The sequence below is a fragment of the Camarhynchus parvulus genome, chromosome 5 (genome assembly GCF_901933205.1).
Source record: "Camarhynchus parvulus chromosome 5, STF_HiC, whole genome shotgun sequence".
Classification (NCBI taxonomy): Eukaryota; Metazoa; Chordata; class Aves; order Passeriformes; family Thraupidae; genus Camarhynchus; species Camarhynchus parvulus.
This window is the reverse complement of record NC_044575.1, coordinates 3,512,239-3,533,666: the sequence shown is the minus strand read 5'-3', so window position 1 is coordinate 3,533,666 and position 21,428 is coordinate 3,512,239. Positions and strand designations below refer to the sequence as shown.

At 40.0% G+C, this 21,428-nt stretch overlaps 1 protein-coding gene across 16 annotated transcripts in view; it reads right to left on the bottom strand.

Moving 5' to 3' along the window:
• PPFIBP2 (PPFIA binding protein 2) overlaps positions 1 to 21,428 on the bottom strand; it is a 92,961-nt gene that overhangs the window by 1,811 nt on the left and 69,722 nt on the right. For 9 of the 16 annotated variants that reach the window (XM_030948833.1, XM_030948840.1, XM_030948829.1 and 6 more), the window contains 22 exons: positions 21,090 to 21,182; positions 18,503 to 18,611; positions 17,037 to 17,069; positions 15,322 to 15,383; positions 14,729 to 14,804; positions 13,928 to 14,025; positions 13,683 to 13,747; positions 13,217 to 13,285; positions 12,775 to 12,835; positions 11,188 to 11,229; positions 9,470 to 9,614; positions 8,108 to 8,140; positions 7,414 to 7,552; positions 6,641 to 6,769; positions 6,011 to 6,161; positions 5,750 to 5,861; positions 5,174 to 5,262; positions 4,339 to 4,461; positions 3,619 to 3,744; positions 2,594 to 2,782; positions 2,030 to 2,200; positions 459 to 524 (listed from right to left, as the gene is read on the bottom strand). In XM_030948833.1, coding sequence (XP_030804693.1) covers positions 459 to 524; positions 2,030 to 2,200; positions 2,594 to 2,782; positions 3,619 to 3,744; positions 4,339 to 4,461; positions 5,174 to 5,262; positions 5,750 to 5,861; positions 6,011 to 6,161; positions 6,641 to 6,769; positions 7,414 to 7,552; positions 8,108 to 8,140; positions 9,470 to 9,614; positions 11,188 to 11,229; positions 12,775 to 12,835; positions 13,217 to 13,285; positions 13,683 to 13,747; positions 13,928 to 14,025; positions 14,729 to 14,804; positions 15,322 to 15,383; positions 17,037 to 17,069; positions 18,503 to 18,611; positions 21,090 to 21,182 — 2,181 coding nt within the window. The remainder of the gene's footprint in view (positions 1 to 458; positions 525 to 2,029; positions 2,201 to 2,593; positions 2,783 to 3,618; positions 3,745 to 4,338; positions 4,462 to 5,173; positions 5,263 to 5,749; positions 5,862 to 6,010; positions 6,162 to 6,640; positions 6,770 to 7,413; positions 7,553 to 8,107; positions 8,141 to 9,469; positions 9,615 to 11,187; positions 11,230 to 12,774; positions 12,836 to 13,216; positions 13,286 to 13,682; positions 13,748 to 13,927; positions 14,026 to 14,728; positions 14,805 to 15,321; positions 15,384 to 17,036; positions 17,070 to 18,502; positions 18,612 to 21,089; positions 21,183 to 21,428) is intronic. The other 7 variants (XM_030948830.1, XM_030948834.1, XM_030948841.1 and 4 more) reach the window with 4 other exon arrangements.

Below are 21,428 nucleotides of genomic sequence, written 5' to 3'. Positions count from 1 at the left end.
TTATGTTTTCCAGTCACTTATTTTTATTTTCTTAATATATTGGCTTCTGTGGATTGAAGAAGCAAAAGTAAGGTGTTTGGTTTTGCATGAGAGTTTTAGCTCATGTAAATTTTCAAAAGTCTGTACCTCATTCCTAGCTGCTGTGACTGAGGTGGTGGTTACCTCTAAAAGGTAATCTTTGAAGAATTGTTTTCGTTTAAGGGGATGAATATCTGTCATTTTGTCAAAGAGCCATCAGAGTTCATGAAAACTTAGAGAGGCCTAAATGAAGCTTAATTTCTAGAGCAATTTAAAAGCAGAGATTTTTTTTTGACTGAATGTGCTGCCAGGCTGTAAAGAGATACTTAACAAGAACAGAGACCCACTTACTCTTCATTACCACCAGCAATGACCAACTTTCAGTGAGTTTTAGCAGAGCACGTGGGTGACTTTGGAACAAGAGAGGAGCCAGTACTTACCGTGAGATGAGTTATGCCTTGGGAAAGAGCCCCTATTTGCATAACTGTGCCTTCTGAGTGTTCCATCTGTAAAAGCAGTCAGCAACTAGTTGAAATCAGACAGCATGTGCAATTTTATTCACTCTACATACAGCTTTGGGAGGGATCTGTGCCTGGACAAATGAAGTTGGGGTAAGTTGAATAGCTCCTTAACAAAAATGCCTCTGTGCTACAAGGTATGTGAAAATGCATTTAATGGTAGGAAGAGTGGATCCTGATTAAGAGAGATTGATTCCATTAAACTGGTCCTTTAATTCACAGAAAAAAGAAAAAGCTTAACTGATACTATCAGTGAAAAGTAGTATTTTCTAAATGGTCTGACACTACTTATTTCTGGTAGGCTTTCACAGGCAAGAAGTCTTTGATACAATCCTACCTCTTTTTTCATAGGAATGTCACCAGTACTAGGGCATTGTGATTTCCTGCTCAGAAGTCATGCTTAATAGACAGAGCATGCTCCTAGAGAAAAATCCAGTCTTTCTGTCATGCTTGAACTTCTTGGCTCAAAGTTAATGCATTCCCTCCCAACTCCTAGCTGAGCAAGTGGACATCCACACTCACAGTCAGGCTTTGGTATTCTCCTGTTTAGAAGCAGTACATTGAAAAAGACCACGGTTAGCCAGTGAACACAAATGAGATGTTAGATGCACTGAACCATGCAAATGAAAAGATTACCTGCACAGTTAGTCTTTTCAATGCTGTGACCATTCTCTTATCAGGCTTAAACTGTTTTTATGTCACTGGAGAAAGGCCAGTTTACTCCAGCTGCCTCTTTGTGGCTCTTGTGTGTTGCCGAAGTTCACACAAGGCTCCAGGAGCGCTCCGTTTTTCAGGGGTTTATATCCCTTTACACAACAGCAAAGTTGAAATAAAATTTGATGGGTTTTATCATCATTTCTCTGTATGCTGTCTAGACAGTTTCATTCACAAGTTCACTACTACATTACAAAAGTGAATTAACTATTGGTTTATTAATAATTTGTTAATTGCTGATGCATTGTCTTCACGTATATTATCTAAGCAGAACTACTCCCCACTGTACACCATGAAAGAAAAATTCAGTTGGATTCTCTGATTACTGTTAAAAAATACAATCCAGTTGTACTTTAATGTAACTCAACAGCTTTGTACAAGTTTGTCCAAATGAATTTATTACATTAAAAACCACCCATAAAGATAATGAGAAAAAAAAATAGTGTGCCATACTAAAATTATGAAAGCTAGAAGTACAAAAGTCTTATGTTTCCTGTAACCACACCCTTGACTGACAAAATACCTCGATCTTCAGAGTGTAAAGGTGTCATAGTCCTGAAAAAGGGCTTAAAGGATGGATGAGCTTATTATGATGTTGATTAAAAAAACCCCAACATTCTTAGTCTGGAACTCTTTCCAGTGTCCACAGCCAATGCTTTTCTCTGTGAGTTCATGCGGATGTAGCAAAGAGTTTGTTATAGGGGAACATTTGGTTATTTGCAAGCTTTGGAATGCATGGAGAGGATGAGATGAGCATGGCATCAGTCTGTCTGTCCCACCTGATCCAGTTCCCTGTCAGTGAAAGGACTAAGTCCTTTGTAGCCACCATGGTTTTTCGAAGTACCATTTGTAGCAGCTGGGCTTGTATCCATAGGACAAATATAGTCTGTTGATTCGTCAAACTTCTTTTTCCGTAAGTTTCCAAAATGCGAAAATCCAAGTTTCTTTGGCTAAAATAAGGAGTCAACACCAGTAGTTTGAGTAAAACAAGTAAAGTTGTTCTGTAAACATTCAAAATCCTCCCCTTTTTCAATTACTGCTATACCCTGGTCATTCAAGAATTTAGATTCTGAATTAACTACATTTGTTCTCAAACTGGAGTTCCAGTGGATGTTAAATGCATTTGCATGATGCTCCTTCTGAGGAAAGGCAGAACAGATTGCTTGGTTGTTTTCAGGACCTGATTGAAACAGATACATAGCAAAAGGTCTGATATCTAAAATTAAGGGAAATGTACCACTCCTAGAATCCACCTCTCCCTGCTCACCTTTGTTCCTTACTTTCTTTGTAATCAGAGTAGAGAAGTCTGACACTGACGTCTCAGTTTTGACAGCAGTACATACCCGAACTTTGGCAGTGGTGGTCAGAGGTGTGTATGCTGCTGACTCCATGGTTTCTCTTTTTTCTTGTTGTGCCTCTGGCCCAATTAACACGTTAAAATTGGTGGTGAGGTGGCGGCGCAGGAGGGTCTTTTGGGGTGGGATGTTCAGGAGCATGGCCAGTGTGTCGCCGTTGAAGCGAGGTTCCAGAATCTGCGAAAAGGGCAGGATGTTTACTTTTTATGTAAATATTTGCAATAATAAACCACTACAGTGCTTAGCAGAGGATTTCTCACTAAGTACCTGTTCACATTAGACCTTTTATAGCTCACTCATGATACCAGGGTTTGAATGGGAAATACCTGAAAGGAGCCAAGAAAAAATGCTGAGGGTGATCAGGCAAATATGTGTTTATATTTATAATCAAACCCATCAATATGTGTTTATATTTATCATCAAACCATACATTAGTTTGGGTTGAACAAGTTTCCTTTCAGAATTTCCTGCTCTGCTAGGAGAAAAACTTAATCTTAGTAGGATTTCTACCATTGCATTTTTGCAAAAATTCTACAGCAGTAGAATCATGATATTTCAGAACCCTGACATTACTGAGCTGCAAATAGTTCTGAATGTTTTGAATTAAAAAATGTCATTCCTGACTGCTGTGATTTCAGGGTGGTTATTTAGAGTGGCTCAGACTTCTGGTAAATCACTCAAAGAAACACTCAGGGATGCCTTATCAAAAAGCAACTTTTGCACAGCACAGCTGAGGTTTCCTTCTCTGTGCTGCTATCACACACTTGTGCAGAGCTCAACTTTGATTACAGAAAGTGTTTTAGCTGTTCCTTTTTTATTTTAGCTTTCCTTTGTAAAATGAAGATGCGTGGATCAGACAAACAGACTCCTTAGAAGGCCTGATCATGCTGCCACTTTGCAGATGTGCTTGTTTCTTTCAGCTTGATGAACATCAGACAAAGGATGGTTTATATTACAGCCTGAATTTTCAATATGACAGTCAATTTTTTAGTAGTGAAATGGTAAATTCTTACAATCAGGCCCCCGTGCACTCCGCTGCCTCGAAGGTTGGGTGCATATTCTGCCAGATCCACTGATCTGAGCCATTCCATCACCCTGTGGTTGGACCACTGCACCACGTCGGAAGGAGAGACGTTGTTCTGTTGGAGGGACCACAAAAGGTGATGACACCACAGCCTGCACTGTCTGAGTGTGCACAGCTCGTATCTTAACTGATAAAAACAGCCTCCCTCCTCTTCCTCCAGGGGCACCTGTCCTTCCCTGACTGAGGGATTGTTTCTCTTCAGGCCCCTTTCAAGCAGTCTCTGATGAGATGGCCTAATACTGATGAAACCCCATGTGTTGCATCAGGAAGTGCAACAGCAGAGATTGCAGATTACAGGGATAAAAAGGGACAACCCTGACAACAGGGTCATTGACAGTGTTTAATGCTAAGAAAAAACTGTGCTGATCGGGTAAAACCTTACAGATTTTAAAAATTAGGTCAGGTGAAGACAAATCATTCCAAATTATTCTCTTGGAAGATGAATTAACATTTTTCCCACTATGCAAGTAACTTCTGAAGAGAAATGAATGAGATTCAACTAATAAGTGGCATAACTGCTGCTTTAGGTGCAAGTCCCTAGAAACAATGATTCTGTTGTATCACTGTACGCTGCTGACTTTCTATCCCTTTTGGCTGGGACCAGGTAATTTTTGCTTGCTTAAATTAATTTATTTCAACATTCTTTTACCTCCTCAACTGGCCTCCTGCGCAGACAGTGGGGATTGAAGCCGTTGACATGCAGCACATGAATGGCACATTTAATACTCAGGTGATGCAGCTGACTGGTGACTTTCAGGAAGAGAAGGTCATTCTGTGAAGGACAGAGACTTTTAGGTGGCACAGAACACACATCAAAACCAATATTCTCACTAAGAAGAAAGAGTTTAAATTTGCTGTGTATTTTTATGTAACACTACAGTAACTGTGGTTTAGGGAAGATGAAAGTTTATACTTTAAAGAAGGTTTGGCTTTTGTTAGGGTGGAAGTTTGGAGGGGGTTCTGTTGTTGGTTTGTTGGGGTTTTTTTCTGACTTTGCACCCAAGCAAGATCTGGCTAAAAAATGAAGGCAGAAGTGTAGCCTGTTAAGGCAAATCCAGGCCTTAATTGTCCAGACTTGGGCAGGAGAATGGGAAGTGTGTGGCTCAGGTGTGCTGTGGGTGTGGTCAGAGCTGTACAAATCACTGGATTTTCTGCTGTTACTTTGCTGAATATTGGTTGCTAACTTGGTGTGGAGAACAATGAGCTGCAGAGTTTACATGTAAAACAGGTCATTTTACTTTTAATTGTGGTGTGCTACATAACACTGAAAGAAGGACTTGGCAGAAGTTAGTCCCAACACGTGACTTATTTTATGGACCTTAGGAACAAATTCCATGCACTAGGCAGCACAAAGGAGTTATTGCTGGCACTATCTCTGTCTCGCAAAAATTCTTTAATTGCTCACATTCAAAGGAAAATTTTAAAAGTTTTTGCTAATTCAGAAGTTAAAACTGGTAAAACTGAGGATAAAGGACTGTACTTACCACAGTTAAGTACTGCAACATCCTCCCATCTACTCTGGATTCATGAAACTGGTCCTTGTACTGAGGCAAGCCAATGTCATCAAGCCACCCTGCAGACATGAGAGCAATGGGGAACCAAATCCAGATCGGTGAGAATAAAGCCCTTCTCCCCGCTTGCCTGGACTGGCTTCTTTTGAGGCATTCAGGAGGCTCATGCTGCCTGTTCCCCTTTCCTGAGGACAGCCTCTTGCCAGCAGCCTGAAAGCAATTCCCACCAACCAGCTTCGTCCGCAGCAGCCCTGGGGTATTTGGTTTTACACCACCTCATGGAGCACGTCTGCAGCACAATGGAGCTCTTCCCAGCCTGAGCCCACCCATCTGATTTCCTGCTGTCTGACAGGGCTCCCCACCAAGAACATACCACAAGCTGTATGTTTGGATGTCAAGAGCAACACAAAATTCCTCAATTCTTCTATGGGGAAACTTGGTGCTTTTCAAAAGGTGTTTGGTAAGTGTTTAAACATGAATCAGGCTGCCCTGTCATAGAGCTGGGAGAAATTCCTTCCCAACCAACTCCAGGAGAGTCCAAACACTTACGTGTCACCCAGATATGATCAAGTTGTGCAGACTTCTCATCTTGTTTTGCATTTATAGCTTTAATGGCCAAAACCAATTTCTTCCTGTGCAGTGGATGCTTTATTCCCATTTCCTGGAACAAAAACACATTAACAAAAAGTTTGCCCTGCCTCTGGCTCCTTTCCTCACATGAGGTAACTCTGAAAATTGATACTGTGGATTTCAGAAAGGTAGAGCCAATGGTTTGGAGGGGCCTGGGGGGACAGAATCAGCAGTGATTACCTTTTCCATGTCCTGAGGTGTGGCAGTTAACAGCGTGTGGCCTGATGTCACCCACTGCCGGGCAAAAATCACATACTGGCCCAGGCCAAAGTCCTCCAGCCAGTTACAAACTCTTTCAGTGCTCCACTGAGCAAAGGGGGCATTGTGGTCACTGAAAAGCACAAGAAACGTTGGGAAAACCTTAAAGGAAAGAAGGAATGACCATATTGGAAAGCTCAGGGTGTGCCAGAGGCAGCACAGCAGCAGATCTGTTGGTGTGCTGTGTTCTGGGGCGTCCCGGGAATTTGGCAGCCCAGCCACAACCTGTGAACAGCTGCAGGGCAGGTAAGAATTTCCCATCTTCCGTTTGAAAAGAGGGAAAAGGGGATTCCTGAATCCTCATCGTTATGCAGATGAGGAGGTAATTATTATCCTTGTTGTTTAACAGGGTGAAATTTCTGACACTCCACCAAGCAGCTGCAACTTGCCGCTGGAGGAGCGCGGGCAGGGGATGATTTTTGCTAAGGGAAATTCTTTCCAGCTGTTGTGGAATTCCACGTGGACCGAAGTGCTTGGGCAAAGTCCCCAAGAGGCGGGACTGGCTGTTGGGCACATTTAAGAGCAGCCAGGGAGAGGAAGAGGAGCTGTTACCTCTTCTGGCCTTTGGTGTCCTTGGATCGGGATAAGCGAGGTCCAGCAGTTGCCCGCAGACCTCCCCTCCGGAACTCCGCCAGCCCCAGGTCGTCTGCAGGGAAGTTACCTGACTGAGTTCTTCGAATTCTTGCAAGACAAGAGTGCCACGACAGGACTGTTAGCTGCTGACAGAGGATTTGTTTGTTCTGCATGGAAACTACAGTGACAACTGACAGCTCGGTGGATCTCCCTGGAAACCGCAATTGCCAAATTCCAGAGGCAGCTGAAGGAGTTGTAGGAAATTCAGCCTGGACCTAACTCTGGAGGCAAATAAAGGAGCTCCGCAGAGCAGCTGTTAACACTTTGATTCAATTAATAATGCAAACTTGGAAATGGCTGCTGTTGCTGAAGCACATCAAGTGGACACAGTGCAACCGTGCCCTGCTTTCTGTTCCTTCTGTTTTCCCCCTTTTTTTTACCTAGTGTCTTTCGCAATGAGCAAATTGCTACAATTTAATTTTTTGTGGCTAATAAAGCTGCTGGCATGCTAAATTAATAGCATTAAGATGACAGCAGTGCCTTATTTCTTTCACCAGCATGGTGCTGTGAACACTCCCAACATTTTTTCCACCCCCCTGTGTACAAAAGGACACACCTGTGGCAATCCCAGAGCTGCTTTTGCTCCCCAAATTTTAGTTTATTCTTGCTACAGATAATTGTAGATTTTGCTGGAATTAATTCTCAGCTGAAGTGCTTTGACAGTGAATAATAATAATAACAAAAGACCTTACTTTCCCCAGATTTTCTTGATCCCTTTTGGACTCTTTCTGTTTTCTGGAGCCCATGGAGATTGTGGACCTGAATCCGTTCCCGAAGAGAGAGGTGAAAGGTCATCTGAGACCACTGTACCATCCATGTTCTCTGTTTCCCCTGGGTTAAGAACAGTATTATAGTCACATTTTATACTCATTGTTGATAAAGTTCTTGTCTGGGAGGCTGATGTTTAAATGCAGGACATGACACGAAAGTAGAGGTACCTATAAAATCATTCTTTTTTTAAAAAAGCCAAACATGCTCAGAAGGTGAAAAAACATCTGGACATTTGATTAAAATAAAAAAAAAGAAAATAATAAAATATTGGGTAAAATAATTCTGTTATTTCAGTCTTTCCTAGTTAACTACGTTATTTAAATTAATTGTAGGTCTTCTTGCCTGCTCTTAATATCTCAGCTCCTCCATCAAAATCAGTGGGAATTTTTCTAAATTCAGTGAAAACAGAATGAAACCAGGAACAAGTGCCATAAAAAGGAATCCCATGTGAATGCCACACAGCAGGAGCTATTACTTCATTTCAGTACTGCATGTAAGGAGTTCAGTCTAGAGGACCCAGCTGGGATTAGTATTTCATAGGGAGAGGGAAAGGAAACAAAACCAAAGTAAGCAGCAAACTGAGTGTTAAAGTTGCATCTTGTTTGGATACAGTACCTAGCACGGGTGCACTGACACTCCTGCCACGATCTTCAGTCATCCCAAGAAGCAGAAAGCCAGATGGAGAAGCAAAGAAGATACAAAACACCAGCAAAATAAAGTTACAGAAGGGCAAAGTAGTTAAGCTAAGCATTCAGAGCAGAAACAAAAAGCAAAAGAAGCAGTTATATATGGAAGTGAATATGCATTGGTGTGCACAAGCCCCAAGAACTCTGTACAGATCATCTTAAACAGGTAGGGATGGAAATGGATCTGTTTGGGCTTTCCTAACTCTTCTTGGAAAGTTTCAGCTCTTTAAGCAAAGTCTACAGAGCTCTACGAAGCTGCAGAGTATCTGAAATGAAGCAGTGGCTAAGATTACATCCAAAAATTGCTCTGAAATACTGAACTGGAGGTGGAATGAATTGACTGCACGTGCAAGAAACAAACCAACCCGCAGAAAAAATTCTCTTAACTTGGTGCATTTAAGAAGCCATTGCTTGTTTCTAGAAAAAGAACATTTTCCTTTTCAAGCTGACCTACCCTTGGATAATGCTGCAGTTAAAGACACTTCAGCATGGCTCATGCATTGCCTGCAAAGTTGCCACCACAGAAAAGCTCTTTCAAAACTCCTGAACAACCACAACCTATTGCAACCTTGGAACTGCAGTGTGCTAGCAGCTTTAGGGACCACGAGGCCTTAAAATTAACCAACCCCCACCAAAGAAAAAACACTACAGCCAAACAAACAAACAAAAAAACCCCCCTAACTTTTAAAGTGCAAGAAGACTTCAGAATCACAAGGGTTACTCTTGTGCCCAAGCTCCCAAGCCCCTCAGTCCTAAAAATACCTGGTCCTGTGCCTCACTCTTAACACCTTTCTGTCAACAAATCTGTGCTTAAGGTGCCACTGAAGTGAAATTAATTCAGGATTCCACAGGGCTGTGGCTGTGGAATGGCAATATATTTGTAGTTCCAAAGTCCGTGTATGTTTTTCTGCATGTAGTAAATTAAATTTTCACTAGTGGGTCCCCCACAGCTAAGCAACCAACAGTGCTGATAGAGGGATTTTCACCCAAAATTTTCATGGTTTTGATGGTTGTACTATGAAGTTTCAAGTGGTATTGTCAGGTGCAACAGAAAAAAAACCCACCAAAACCCAAAATTTAACCCATCCCTCATTCTGCCATGAGCTATGGGACTATTTCTGGTATTTGTTAAAAAAAAAGAAAAAAAGAAAAAAAGAAGTAGCAGGACATTCCCTAAGTGAACCACATGAACATCACAGTGCATTGCTCTGGCACAGCAGATTCCATCCCACGCTATCCCAGCCCCTCCAACAGTTTGGATGTCCCCTCTGGGAGAGGCACAGGTACATACTCAGGCCAGGGATGCTGTTGTCGTCGTTGTCACTGGTGCCACATCCCTCTGGGGAGCTGTACATTCCCTGCTCTCCATTCTGCAGGGCTCGGGGCAGCTTTCCTGGCAGCGTCTGGTACTTGCTGCCTTTCCCCACTGGCTTACTCTGTTGTTTTTAAAAGAGGGAAAGATAAAATAAATACAAAATCCAAACTGCTCGCAGCATCTGCAATCTGCTACACAATGTTCTTAAAGCTGAGAAAAAAGGATGGTACAAAGTGACCCCACTCCCTGCAAGTTCCTGCTCACAGACAACTCAATTTAAACCCATCCATCAGCTGACGGTTTCCTAGCTAAGACACAGCTTTGCCTTCCCTCATCTGCTCCTCCCACTTCATCCACCCTGCATTGCTTTAAAATATATGTTAAATATTACCTGGTTTTGCCATAAGAATTTTTCTAGCTGTCTCCCTTTCCTCCAGGACCCTGTCACTAATTTAATTGTTTGACCTTTCCAAGGTCAACCTTGATAGCACCAAAAATGTGTTTAGTTACTTCCCAGAGCATTTTTTTCTCCCCTATTTTCCACCAGACTTTCTCTGTTTCTGCCTTACAATTGAATCTCACTGGAATTCAGCCCAAAAGTATTTGTACACCTCAAATTTCCACAAAAGTATTTCCTACCGCCATTAATAACAGTAAAAGAATCAAAGCCAAAGTTAGGGTACAGAAATTTAACTTTTCTAAGGACAAAAATCTCTTTGCATAGACAGAATTGTAAATGTGATTTTTAAAATTTTTTTTAGCAATTACAGCTAAATATAATTGCTAGTTCTATCACAGAACCTAATTTTCCTTGCATTCAAGTGATATCTACTTGGGCACCTTGCTCCTTTTACAAGGGTAGATGAAATGATCCCATAAATCTGATAGTTTTGAGCCTAATAAGTTAATTTTCCAGGCAAAGCACGTTCCACAGGAGTACTTTTGCCTACAGTTTTGGAAAAGGCCTGTTGGGACTTCTTCCACACTGAATCCAGAGGAAAAGATGGACAAGCCAACACTGTGGGTGAAAGCTGCAGGACAGGGATGCTTTTTGAGACAAGAAGTGAACCTGCAGCTCCAGCTGCCATTCTTAGGGGAATGGTGTACATGCAATATGTGTTTTGGAATAAACTCCCACTGGGAAATGTTTCAGTATCAGAATGGAGGTTTCACAGGAAAACTCTGCACTGGAAATAGGCAAACCATATTTAGTACACAGGAAAGTACAGTGTGCTCCTATTCAACAACCCCACTCCAACATTTTTTCAAAACATTGTCTGTGACAGGATGATAGATTTAAAATTCTATGAGACAACCACTGCTTTATCTCTTCTTATTCCAAGGCCTAGAGGATTCTTTGGATACTGCTCAGGTCCTCAACTCCTGCTCCTTTTTGGCAACTGCAGGAGTACATCCTGACTTGTACCAAAAATATTGTAAGAATGGAGAAATTGTGTCTTACATCAGCAGTGTGTATTCTGAGACTGACTGACCTCCACTTCATGTAACAAGCTTCTAGATAAAAAGTAAAAAACCAAACCATTTCCCTCTCAAATCTTTAGCCCCTGGGTTGTTTGTCAGCACTGTAACTACACAAACATTTTGAAGAGAAAAGGAATATAAAATGCAAATCAGCCATACCATCACACCACACCACACCAGAGAATTGTTAGGGAAAGTTGCAGTTAATATACCTCTTGTTCTACAACAGGCTGTGCTGGTTTTCCATCTACATACTATGGAGTTTCAGGGAGGGCAATTTCAAAGTTTTGTGGAAAAAAGCAACAGACAAATGTTAGTATTAACACACATACACAGAACATCAAATGTAGTCTTATTCCTATACAGATGGTGCTTAATGTATGGACAATATATTACAAGGACCTCTTATTTTAATCTCAATCCAATATTTAATACTAATTGTGTTTGTTCATTCCCCACTCTACAAAATTCCTGTTTACATTCTGTTGTGATCAAAGGAATTTTGCTATTTTCAGGTTTCTGGGTGGTCCCTTTAGAGGTGCTTTGAGCTGGGAACACAACAGCTGTTTAACAGACCAATATGAAAACAACTGACATAAATAATACACACAATCCTGTATGGATCCAGCTGAAACCATAAAGGGCTCTGACAGAAACCAAGCCATAAAAATTCCCCCACAGTTAGGTCAGGGACACTGATGTGGTTTATTATTTTATTATTATTATTATTATTATTATTGCTGGAAGCAGGGGGACTTTGAGCTTTGAGCAAGGCAGAATAACTCCAGCACAAATGTGTAGGTCCAGCCTTATCACAGCACATCACAGAGACAAATTCAGATTTTTGGTTTAAGACAAGAAAATAACTGAAAGTTATGACAAGGAAACCTTTATCAGTTCTCCATGGAATGAAATGTGAGTTCTGATTTGTCACGTGTGTGACTACAATCAAATGAATGCAGCACAAATTTCACAAAATTCATTCTACTTGGTCACTACCATCTCCAGCAATTCAAGAAATATATGAAAGTATTTATGAAAATTTTTTAAAAATTTAAGAACTGGAGCAATCATATGACTGGTGTCTGGTTTCAATGGCATTACTGTGTCTAGGTCACCTGATATTAAGCCTAATTTGAGTACAGGAAAAAAACAACAGTTTCACAAAGCAGAATTACAAAGGTGTACAAAAATGTCAGTGTACATAATGACAAAACAAGACTATGGACCACAATGTAACAAGACTTTGCAAATTGGGAAGATTTATTCTGGAGTGGAATTAAAGCCCTTGAAGTGCTCCTGCTGCTTTAACTAAGGCAGCATCGCTGCCAACTTCAGGAATGCCTTTTGTACCAGAAAGCTCAGGGAAAACACTGCTCCATGCACACACCCAGAAAGGAATCCTATGTGGAAATACCCAGCCCCAACATTTAGCTACTTTCAGGATTAGCTGCCTTAATATTTTTGGTGATTTGGAAGTAAAATATATTTTTCAAAAACCTATAAACAAAATAATACTGCAGTTTAACAAAATGACTCCTCATTATTTCTTTTATTTCACTTCAATATTTTTCTCTCAGGGCAAAAACTGAATTTGAAGGTGTGTCCACATGGGTGTGTCAACCAGCTTAGAAATGGGGGAGAAAAGAATCTGAGCTGTTTTAGGGCTCTTTCCCCACACACAGAGTTAGTGGTGGTTAAAGTTACTGTATGCATAACAAAAATAATATTTATACTTGATCTTTTGTCTTTTAGTTGTGACATTAAACACCAGAAGCTGTGATTACAAATAAACCAACCTTTTCCAAGGATTCACTCTGCAAGTCTTCTAAACTGCTGGACTTTTTTTTCTGTGGAACCCTTAAAGAAAGGCACAGGCAAAGAAGCAGCAGTCAATACAACACAGTTTGTTTGCATCTCACCAGTGTCTCATGCATAAGTCACATAATGTCTGCATAAAACATAGCTCAGAATTAAGATATTTGTTTATTTTATTGTGCTTTTATTCTGAAAATCATGGCATTGAGAACAGCAGTAGATGAAGGCAGAAAGAGCAACAAGGCATCCTCAGAGCAGCAGTGGAAGGCAGCCAGGCCTGGTGGGCAGCTGTAGCCTTGTACCTCTAGATGATTTTAGAAACTCTTAACAAGCACAGTAATAACTCTGTGAGCAATGTGCAACCTTTAGGGATTTTAGAAAGGGAAATTGTTTCACATTTTGATGAAAGTTACTTATTCTTACCTATTTGTGACTTCCAAAGATTCTTCCTGCTGAGAGGTTAAATTACTTAAAGGTACTGGAATGCTTCCACTTTAAATAGAAATAAATTAATATATAAATATATAAAAATATTATATATAGACATAAATATATAAACATATTTTATATAAATAAAGATAAACAAATATATATAGCATAACGTAATAGAATATATAGTTATATATTTTCATACATATTATATATTTATAATATTAATATATTCATTCTGTAAAATATGTATTATATAAATATATATTATATATAAAAATGCTGAATTATTACTATAATATAAACCTTGAACATCTAAGCATTGCCAACCTCCACGACAAGCACAGCTTTCACAAGTGCCCCAAACTGCAGCAAAGCCAAGAACAGTCCAGAGAAGATGCCAACAGTGAAACTGTCTAAATAATACAATTTTGCACCACAGGAGAAAGAAAGGTCTTGCCTGATTTCCATGGCTTTGGGTGGCACTGCAGGGAGCACAGCTGGTGACAATTCTCCTGCAGAGGCCTGGGGAAGACACAAGAGTTTCAATCCTGTAACTCTGGTTTCTTCTGCTGAATCTACTGTGCCCACACCAATAAATACAAAAATTCTGCCAGAGCTGAACCCTCACCCACGTTACTACAGAGAAACCAACAGCAAAAAAAATCATCTGTGCAGCAGAACCTGCTTGTAGAACATCTGTACCTCTGTTTTCTGTAATTCCCCTTGAGAGTTATTCAGAAGATTCCACTTCCTTAAAGTTGCCTCAAGATCCTCCTCACAGCCACCAGAGACAGGAGAGCCTGAAAGCATTGGAGAGCAGAAAGAGACAGAAACAGGCAAAGTTTGCTCTCTGCAGTATCAGCTCAACAATCCAGAGCATCATGGCTTGCTCCTGGCTTCTTTTTATTTATTTACTTAATGAATGTTCAGAGAGAGATTTACTCTCATTCTCTGTTTTGTGTGTTAATTACATTTACTCTCATTCCCTATTTTGCATGTTAAATACATTCACTCTCATTCCAAATTTTTGTGTGTTAAACACAAGTTTCCATTCTGCCATGTAAAGCCTAAAAATATTGTTATTGCTTGTTACTGTGATGGTGTGCATGGAACAAAACTGTCCTTTCAGAAGGTCAAGTATCCCAGATTCAATTCAGTGCTGAAAATTAGGGTGGCGGCTTAAAATGAGATTGTCCTAAAACCCACTCCACTTCCTACAGTGTATAGGAGAAATGGGACACAGATTTTTTTTTTCCTCAGATTTTGAAGTTAAATACACAGAACTGTGTGCAGCAAAGCAATGTGGGTTTTCAGTTTTGCCTTCCAAACAAAACTTGTCTTGTCAGCTGTCAGGGCTTTCCTCAGTGGAAGGGAAATGAGTTCTCCCTCTCTGGGATCATTTTATGCTGTGAAACATGGCTGGTGGTCACAGGTCGTAATGGTCACAGGAAACACCACATAAACTAAAAATAAAAGCAGGAAATTATTCCCAAGCCATTTTACCATGAACTGCAATCATGATGTCCTTGACCCTCCTGTACTGGCCTAGCAGCAGTGTCAGCTCCTCAATCCGACGGTCCTGTGGAAAACATTAAATAAATTAAATTGCATTTTAAATCCTTCGTTTTTAACTGCAGAAACACTGTACTACCTCTCTGTGATTTTAATGAAAACAGGCTCAGTCCTTCACACGCCTTGTAAGGAATGTTATTTGCCTTTGTGCACAATATTTGCTGGACAAGGTGAAATCATAGTTGTGAGGAAACCAGAGGAGTTTGACATCACAGCTTTTTTTGAGGAATAAATGTTATGAGCCACATTAGTGTTCTCCAGAACTAATGTTTCCCTGTCTGGATTCCCTACTTCCTAAAGGAACTTTTTAGGGGTGCATATTATTGTCTATGTGATCATATATGTGTGTGCCACCACCCAGAACAATCCCATGGCTTGATTTGTTACCACAAAAATGACAGTCTCCTGAAGAATGAATCCCCTTTCTCATTTAGTCCTTACAGAAAGTGTGTTATTTGGAACATTTCAGAGATTCAAAACAATAATTTCATTCTTAGCACATAGAACAAGGATTCTTTTCTCACCTTTTCTTCATTTGCGGCCAATAAGGTCTCCATTCCTATCTTCAACCTCTGAACTTCTTGGTCTGAAAATGTTTTAAAACATTGTAAGAGAAATAAGACTTGTTCTATTTACTGTAAATAGATGTTTTGTGATACTTTCCCTGTGTTCTTACTAATAACCAAAACCATGTCAGTGGTGTGGCCAGTGCACCACTAAACTACATTTAGTGCAGATTTTTTCAGAAGCTGAACTATAAAAAGTATTGCACAACACAAACATCCTGTTTTTGCTTACAGAAGACTACATAACATTATTTTAAACTATGAAAGTCACGCAATGGAAAAGAAAAGAAACACTGAAGCTTGTTTTGCAAAAAAGATGAGAGTGTGTTTGCTGTTATATACTTAAGGAAATAATTTAAAGTAGGATTGAAAATATATTTCATCTGAGAAGTAGCTAAAGTACATCTATGAACTTGGGAATGAAAAATAACAAAAAATTGGTTTGATAGAAGGAAATTCTGTAAAATGTTATTTACTTAAATGTTTCAGTTTGGGCAACTTGGTTTAAATCTACGTCAGGAGCTAACGGAGAATTTCCTCACACGCAATTTAGTGATAGAAGTTGTCCAGTAATGTTAAAATCAAGTCAATTAAAACACCCTCTCTGAAACTGATGAGGTTGTCAGTCACATCCTAAGTTTGCTGAAGCAAGTCTCTCATTTTTCTCTACAACAATAGCCCCAGTAAACCTTCCTGAGTAAACCAAGTGTGATGGAGACAGAACCTGAGATAGTTCCTGTCTTGTAACTCCCACCTCCAGCTATTCATGCTTTGACATCACACCACACACAACTGTTCCCAAAAAACCATGAAAACAGATATGGCAGCAGGCAGGAAGGGAGAGAGGGGAAAGAAAATCAACATTACCAAAGATTATCTGTGAAAAAAAGGTTTTACAAATGAAGGCTGAACACACAATGTCATAGCTAAACTATTTGAAAAAGCTGTAATTAGTTTTTATAGCAGGGATTCTGGAAAGTGCACACCTTGCAATGATTAAGTTTAAAACATGTACATGAACCTCACAGGTGTTTTCTCAAAGAAGAAACACAGGACATGCACAGGCACAGCCAAATCAAAAACTAAAGCCAGCAGGCAGTGGGCAAGCAACTGGGAGACTTTAAAAAAAATCACAGTCCTACTGATTTCTCTTTATAAATGTTAGACTTCAAAAAGGACTGGCATCAAGGTAGATTTAGGCACGCTAAAGCAGATTTTACTTACAGTATTCATTAACATCATCAAGTATGGCAACATTTATTCAGACTTTTTTTTTTTAATTTAATGTACTGATTTAAAAATAAAAAAGCCTAAATCCTCCCCTCCAAAGAGAAAGGCTTTCAATTAAAGCTGTCTTTTCTAAATGGAGTTTACATACGTGCAAATAAAAGGGGGCAATTGTTAAGTTTTGGCTCTGTAACCTTGACAACGTTCCTTTGAAGTCCAACAATTTGATTTGTGAACCTCTGACCTTTATTTCTGCAGTGAAATCTCACTGAGCAGGGAAAGGAGCTGTCTGCTTGCTGCAGGCAGTGAAAGCAGTGTCTCGTGTGTGTTACAATTAGACAGCCAAATCTAAACAAACATGGAATTATTGCTGCAGGAGGCATCTGAGTTAACATTGGTGTGAAAGGAACAGTGAGATAAAGCCAAAAGGGAATTGCAAGGCTTACGTTTTTCTTTTAGCCTTCTCCTATAAACTTCCTCTACGATGGGAAGTGGTGAGAGTCAAGTAAAGTATGTAGAAAAAGCACACATTAGATCAATTCTGCAATTTAATTAGGATATGCATTCTAGCATACTACAAGTACATTTCAAATTCATTTGAGAAGACCACCTAAAATTCTGATCAAATCAGTAATTTTTGTTTGTTTGTTCTCAGCAGGATTGTTACTGTTTCCATTCAAATACAGTCCAAGTGCTTTCCTTGAATGTAGCCCACGGATTTTGTAGAGGCTTTGATTCTTCTGCCACTGGAATCAAGGACAGTTTCACCACACTGCTAGAACCTGAACGCTGCTGAGCTCTAGATTTACTGTCATACCACTATCTTTCTTTTGAAATACCCTAAATTATTTGGGAATCTCGCAGAAAATACATATTTATATTAGTAGAAGGGCTCCTCTACCAAGCACTGCTGTTAGACAAACTAATTTTCTGGTTAGACATGCAGCTCTCTACATGCACAAGCTCTGCAGCTGGGTGAGATCACCACCAGGAGATGTTAAGTCACTCTGTTGGAATGAACCAGAGGAGGTTCTTGGGGAGCCCTGGGAAGGGGGAAGCACAGCACATGGAAATTCACATCCCAGCCAGGGCAGCCTTGGGGAGCCTCAATTAACAGCCACAGAAGCTGTTAGAGCAGCAAAGCTGATGCCCTGTGCTAAACAGCACACGAACACTCCTGCATGGCTGAGTGCTGGTGCTGCAGAGGAAAAAGGTCCCTAATTCCATATTCTCCTGGCCCAGCAGCTGGCAGGAGCCCCAGGGAGTGAATATTTCAGAGAGCTGTGGCACCACTGGTTGAGACCAAAGGCTAAACAAACGGGTTTGTTTGCCATTGACCTGTGTCAACAGAGACAAACAGAAACCTGCAATATCACAGAGCCCTAAACCAGCCCAGGCTGGCAGGGACACTGAAGGTGCAGACTTTCATGGGACAGGGAGCCTGAATGAGACACAGCCATGAAGAAAGGAAGCAATAACTCTTTTAGGATGTTTGGACATTGAAACAACATTAGGCTTAGCTACTACTTTGATCCGTTTTTTTCCCTTGTAAACCAGAAACTGCAAAGATCTTTCAAAGAAATTTTCAAGGTATACCTGAAAAATAAATTCCCATTGAACTACTTTGAGTCTTTACAACTACAAATAAAATACCAACAGAAAAAGTTTCAGGGTCCTTGAGGATACTGATTTCAATTTGTGCTGCCTCTAGACTGGAATGGAATTTCACACATTGAAAGGCCTCTACTCTACCAGAACACAGAATGAATTGACATGGCTTTTCCTCCCATAATAAATTTTAACTCAATTCTTGCATTTCTTTGTATCTCTTTGCAATCCAGTGTCCAAGCTGCTACCAAAGCAAACTTAAAGTAGGGTTCTGACTTTTTAATTTTGTTTCCCCTCTTCTTACCTCTTTCTGCCACTTCAGTGTATGAGGAGGTCCTGGAGAGCTGACTTTGCAAACGTTCTATCTCTGCATCTTTGAGAGCCAGCTGCTCCTGGAGCTGGGCTATCTCAGCCTGAAAAAGAGCACAGCAAAGTCAGAATATCTTCCCCACCCCTTGTCTGTGAGTCTTTCCCAGGAACGAGGAGATGTCTGAGTGAGGCTGTGATTGAGGCCAGTTACCAGCTCAGGATATTTCACAAACACTAGCACAACTATACATATTTATGCTGCTATTGCTATTACAGAAGCTCATTTTCCCCCAAGCAATTAGTTCTTGGAGAAGGCAGACAAACATTCCCAAGGATTTATGTAGGTAAGGAAACTCTGGAAAGCTCTCAATGCTACAATGTTGGTCACATAATAATAATAATAATAATGACTATTACAAGGAACTCAAACTTTGCATGAAGACCTCTAAAAGAGATCAAAGGATTTTTAAACAGATGCTGGCGCTTTTTATTTTATTTATTTATTATTTATTTTATTACTTATTTTTATTTTTAATCCTATTTACTTATCAGTATAACTGAGAATCTATAAATACTGAATCTTCTCTGCAAGATAACAAAACTGGTTTTCCTCAAAACAGCAAATAGCGTAGAAGGAAAGCATGGCCTGGAAAACTACCACACACATGCAACAGAATACCATATTCATTTACATTTACTGGAGATTTGGGGCTGCCACCCAATTTGGATAGAAAATCCCACATGAAAAAGCTCAACAAGACAGAGGGAGAAGAATTCTGTGATTGTTCAGCTTGAAATGCTGTGATTCTAATCTGGTTTTTGTATTGATGAAAAAAAACTGCTAGCAGCATATTTTAGTAAGTCAGCAGTTTGATAAGGTTTTCTTCAGAGGTCTCAAAATCATTGTGTGTGAACTTTCTACATTTCCCCTGTAAAAGCACACAAAGCCTCCTTGCAGTTGAAGGAGAAAAGAAAAAAAAAGGGGTGTGGGTAAAAAGGGAAGAAAAAATCAAAGAAAAAGAACAAAAAACCCCATGAATGTGACCAGTTTCTCAGAATAAAATAAAGCAGGAGAGATGCAAACCACCAAAGGGCATTATCCAAACAGGGAGAAACACAGATTAATTAACACATCAACTTATTTTCACCAGGAAGCAAGCAGTTGGATTGCAGGATAACATCACTGCTCTGCCTAAAATTCCATGTGGAATAGAAGAATCTGCCTTGCTGCATCTCTGAAGGGCTCCTACACTTCCCACTGACTAATGTGCTTTTTATATCCAGCCATGGATTTATTCCAATCTCTGGTCTAAGAAGCTGGAACAACAGGAAGACAAAAGCCTGCAGACCTCTTAATGCCAGATCTGGATTTGCCTCTCCTGGTTTACCCAACCTCAGAGTTCTTTCAAAGGCTCTCTTCTCCCTTAATATCTAATTCCTGTAATCTCTGATTATTTTTCTGCTTCCTTGTACTTTTCTTCCTTTCCAGTCCTGCACCTTCTCTCCCTCAGTGGGTCTTGTGATTCTTCTTTCCTATTTTCCTTCTGCTCCTACTTTTTCCATAATTTCTGTCTTGGCAGCTGGCTGCACACTGCTTCAGAAAATATTTTCCCAAAGGCTGTTGATCTCCACCACGTCAGAGAAAACATTTTCATGGATTGAAGAACTATTATCTTAATGAGAAAAAAGACATGACAGCAACATTCTGTTACTCATCCAAGAATTCTCAAAAGAAAGAAATGCTAATAGAAATAATAGCTGTTTGTCATGTCTGGATCAAGCTATCAAGCATTAAATAGAAAATTCAGTCTAATAATTTGAAATGTTTCTCCAAGATTCAACCACAAGTCAAGAGTCAGCCATTCATATCAACAGGGATTATTACACAAATGAAAGGAGATGTGATTACAGCACAAGAAGGAAAAATTGTATGGTGCTTTTTAATCCAGTGGAAAAGGGCTAAAAATTCAAACTAGAAATAACAGTGAGAATGGTCCACCAGAAAAATTAATTGCTGGGGAAAATGATTAAATGTTTGACATGTCAAGTTTCTCCAGATTATGATCCAACAGCTTTGCAGGACTTAAGGTCAACAAAAGTGTAAGGCAGCCGTGCAGTGTGATATACACAAAGGCAAAGCAGATGATCTAATGGTGTATTTTGGGCTTAATGTCTGTGAAAACAAATTCCATAGTAAGCAAACACCCAACAAACTTTGCATGCCTCTTCAGGAAAGTATATCCCACAGCAGCTTGCCACCATTACACAAACCAAGGCCAGGAAGCCTTCAAAGAGGCCTTTACTCTGAGCAGCTCTTTGCAAGTCAAAATGCCTTCTGTGGTTTCCTAAAATAAGAATTGCAAGAAGTACCAGACTGAAAACTGCATGGAGGGAGCAAAAGGCACAAAGAAAGCTACACCACCCTCAAACCAAGATATTTATTCCAAAGATGGTTAAAGAAAACTTCATAGCTACCCTGCAAAAGGGAAGTGTCAGAATAATAGATATTGATGAGAAATGGAGCATATCCCCTCCCAACTGATAGATGCCTATCATTAGAAAATGCCAGGGATTGTGCTTACTTTAGTTGCTTTCAATTTCCACTCATACTGATTTCTTTCATTTTCCAGTTCTTCCACTTTAATTTTGAGGTGTCTGAGTTCCTGTAACAAACCCTGCAGAGGAAGAAGGAAATTAAAGGCAAGGTTTTTCTGGCAGATACTAATTTTTCCCAGCCCTGAGTTACAGATCATGCATGAACCACACAGTATTCAACACTGAACTGCCACACTAAAAACTGTGACCTGCTCTAAGAAGCTGTCCTTTACATGTCCCTTCTCCCAGTCCTTGATAGAACCGTATCTTACTCACTAAAGGACAATATTATTAAAACCTTGATGGAGCTCTGACAAGACAAAATG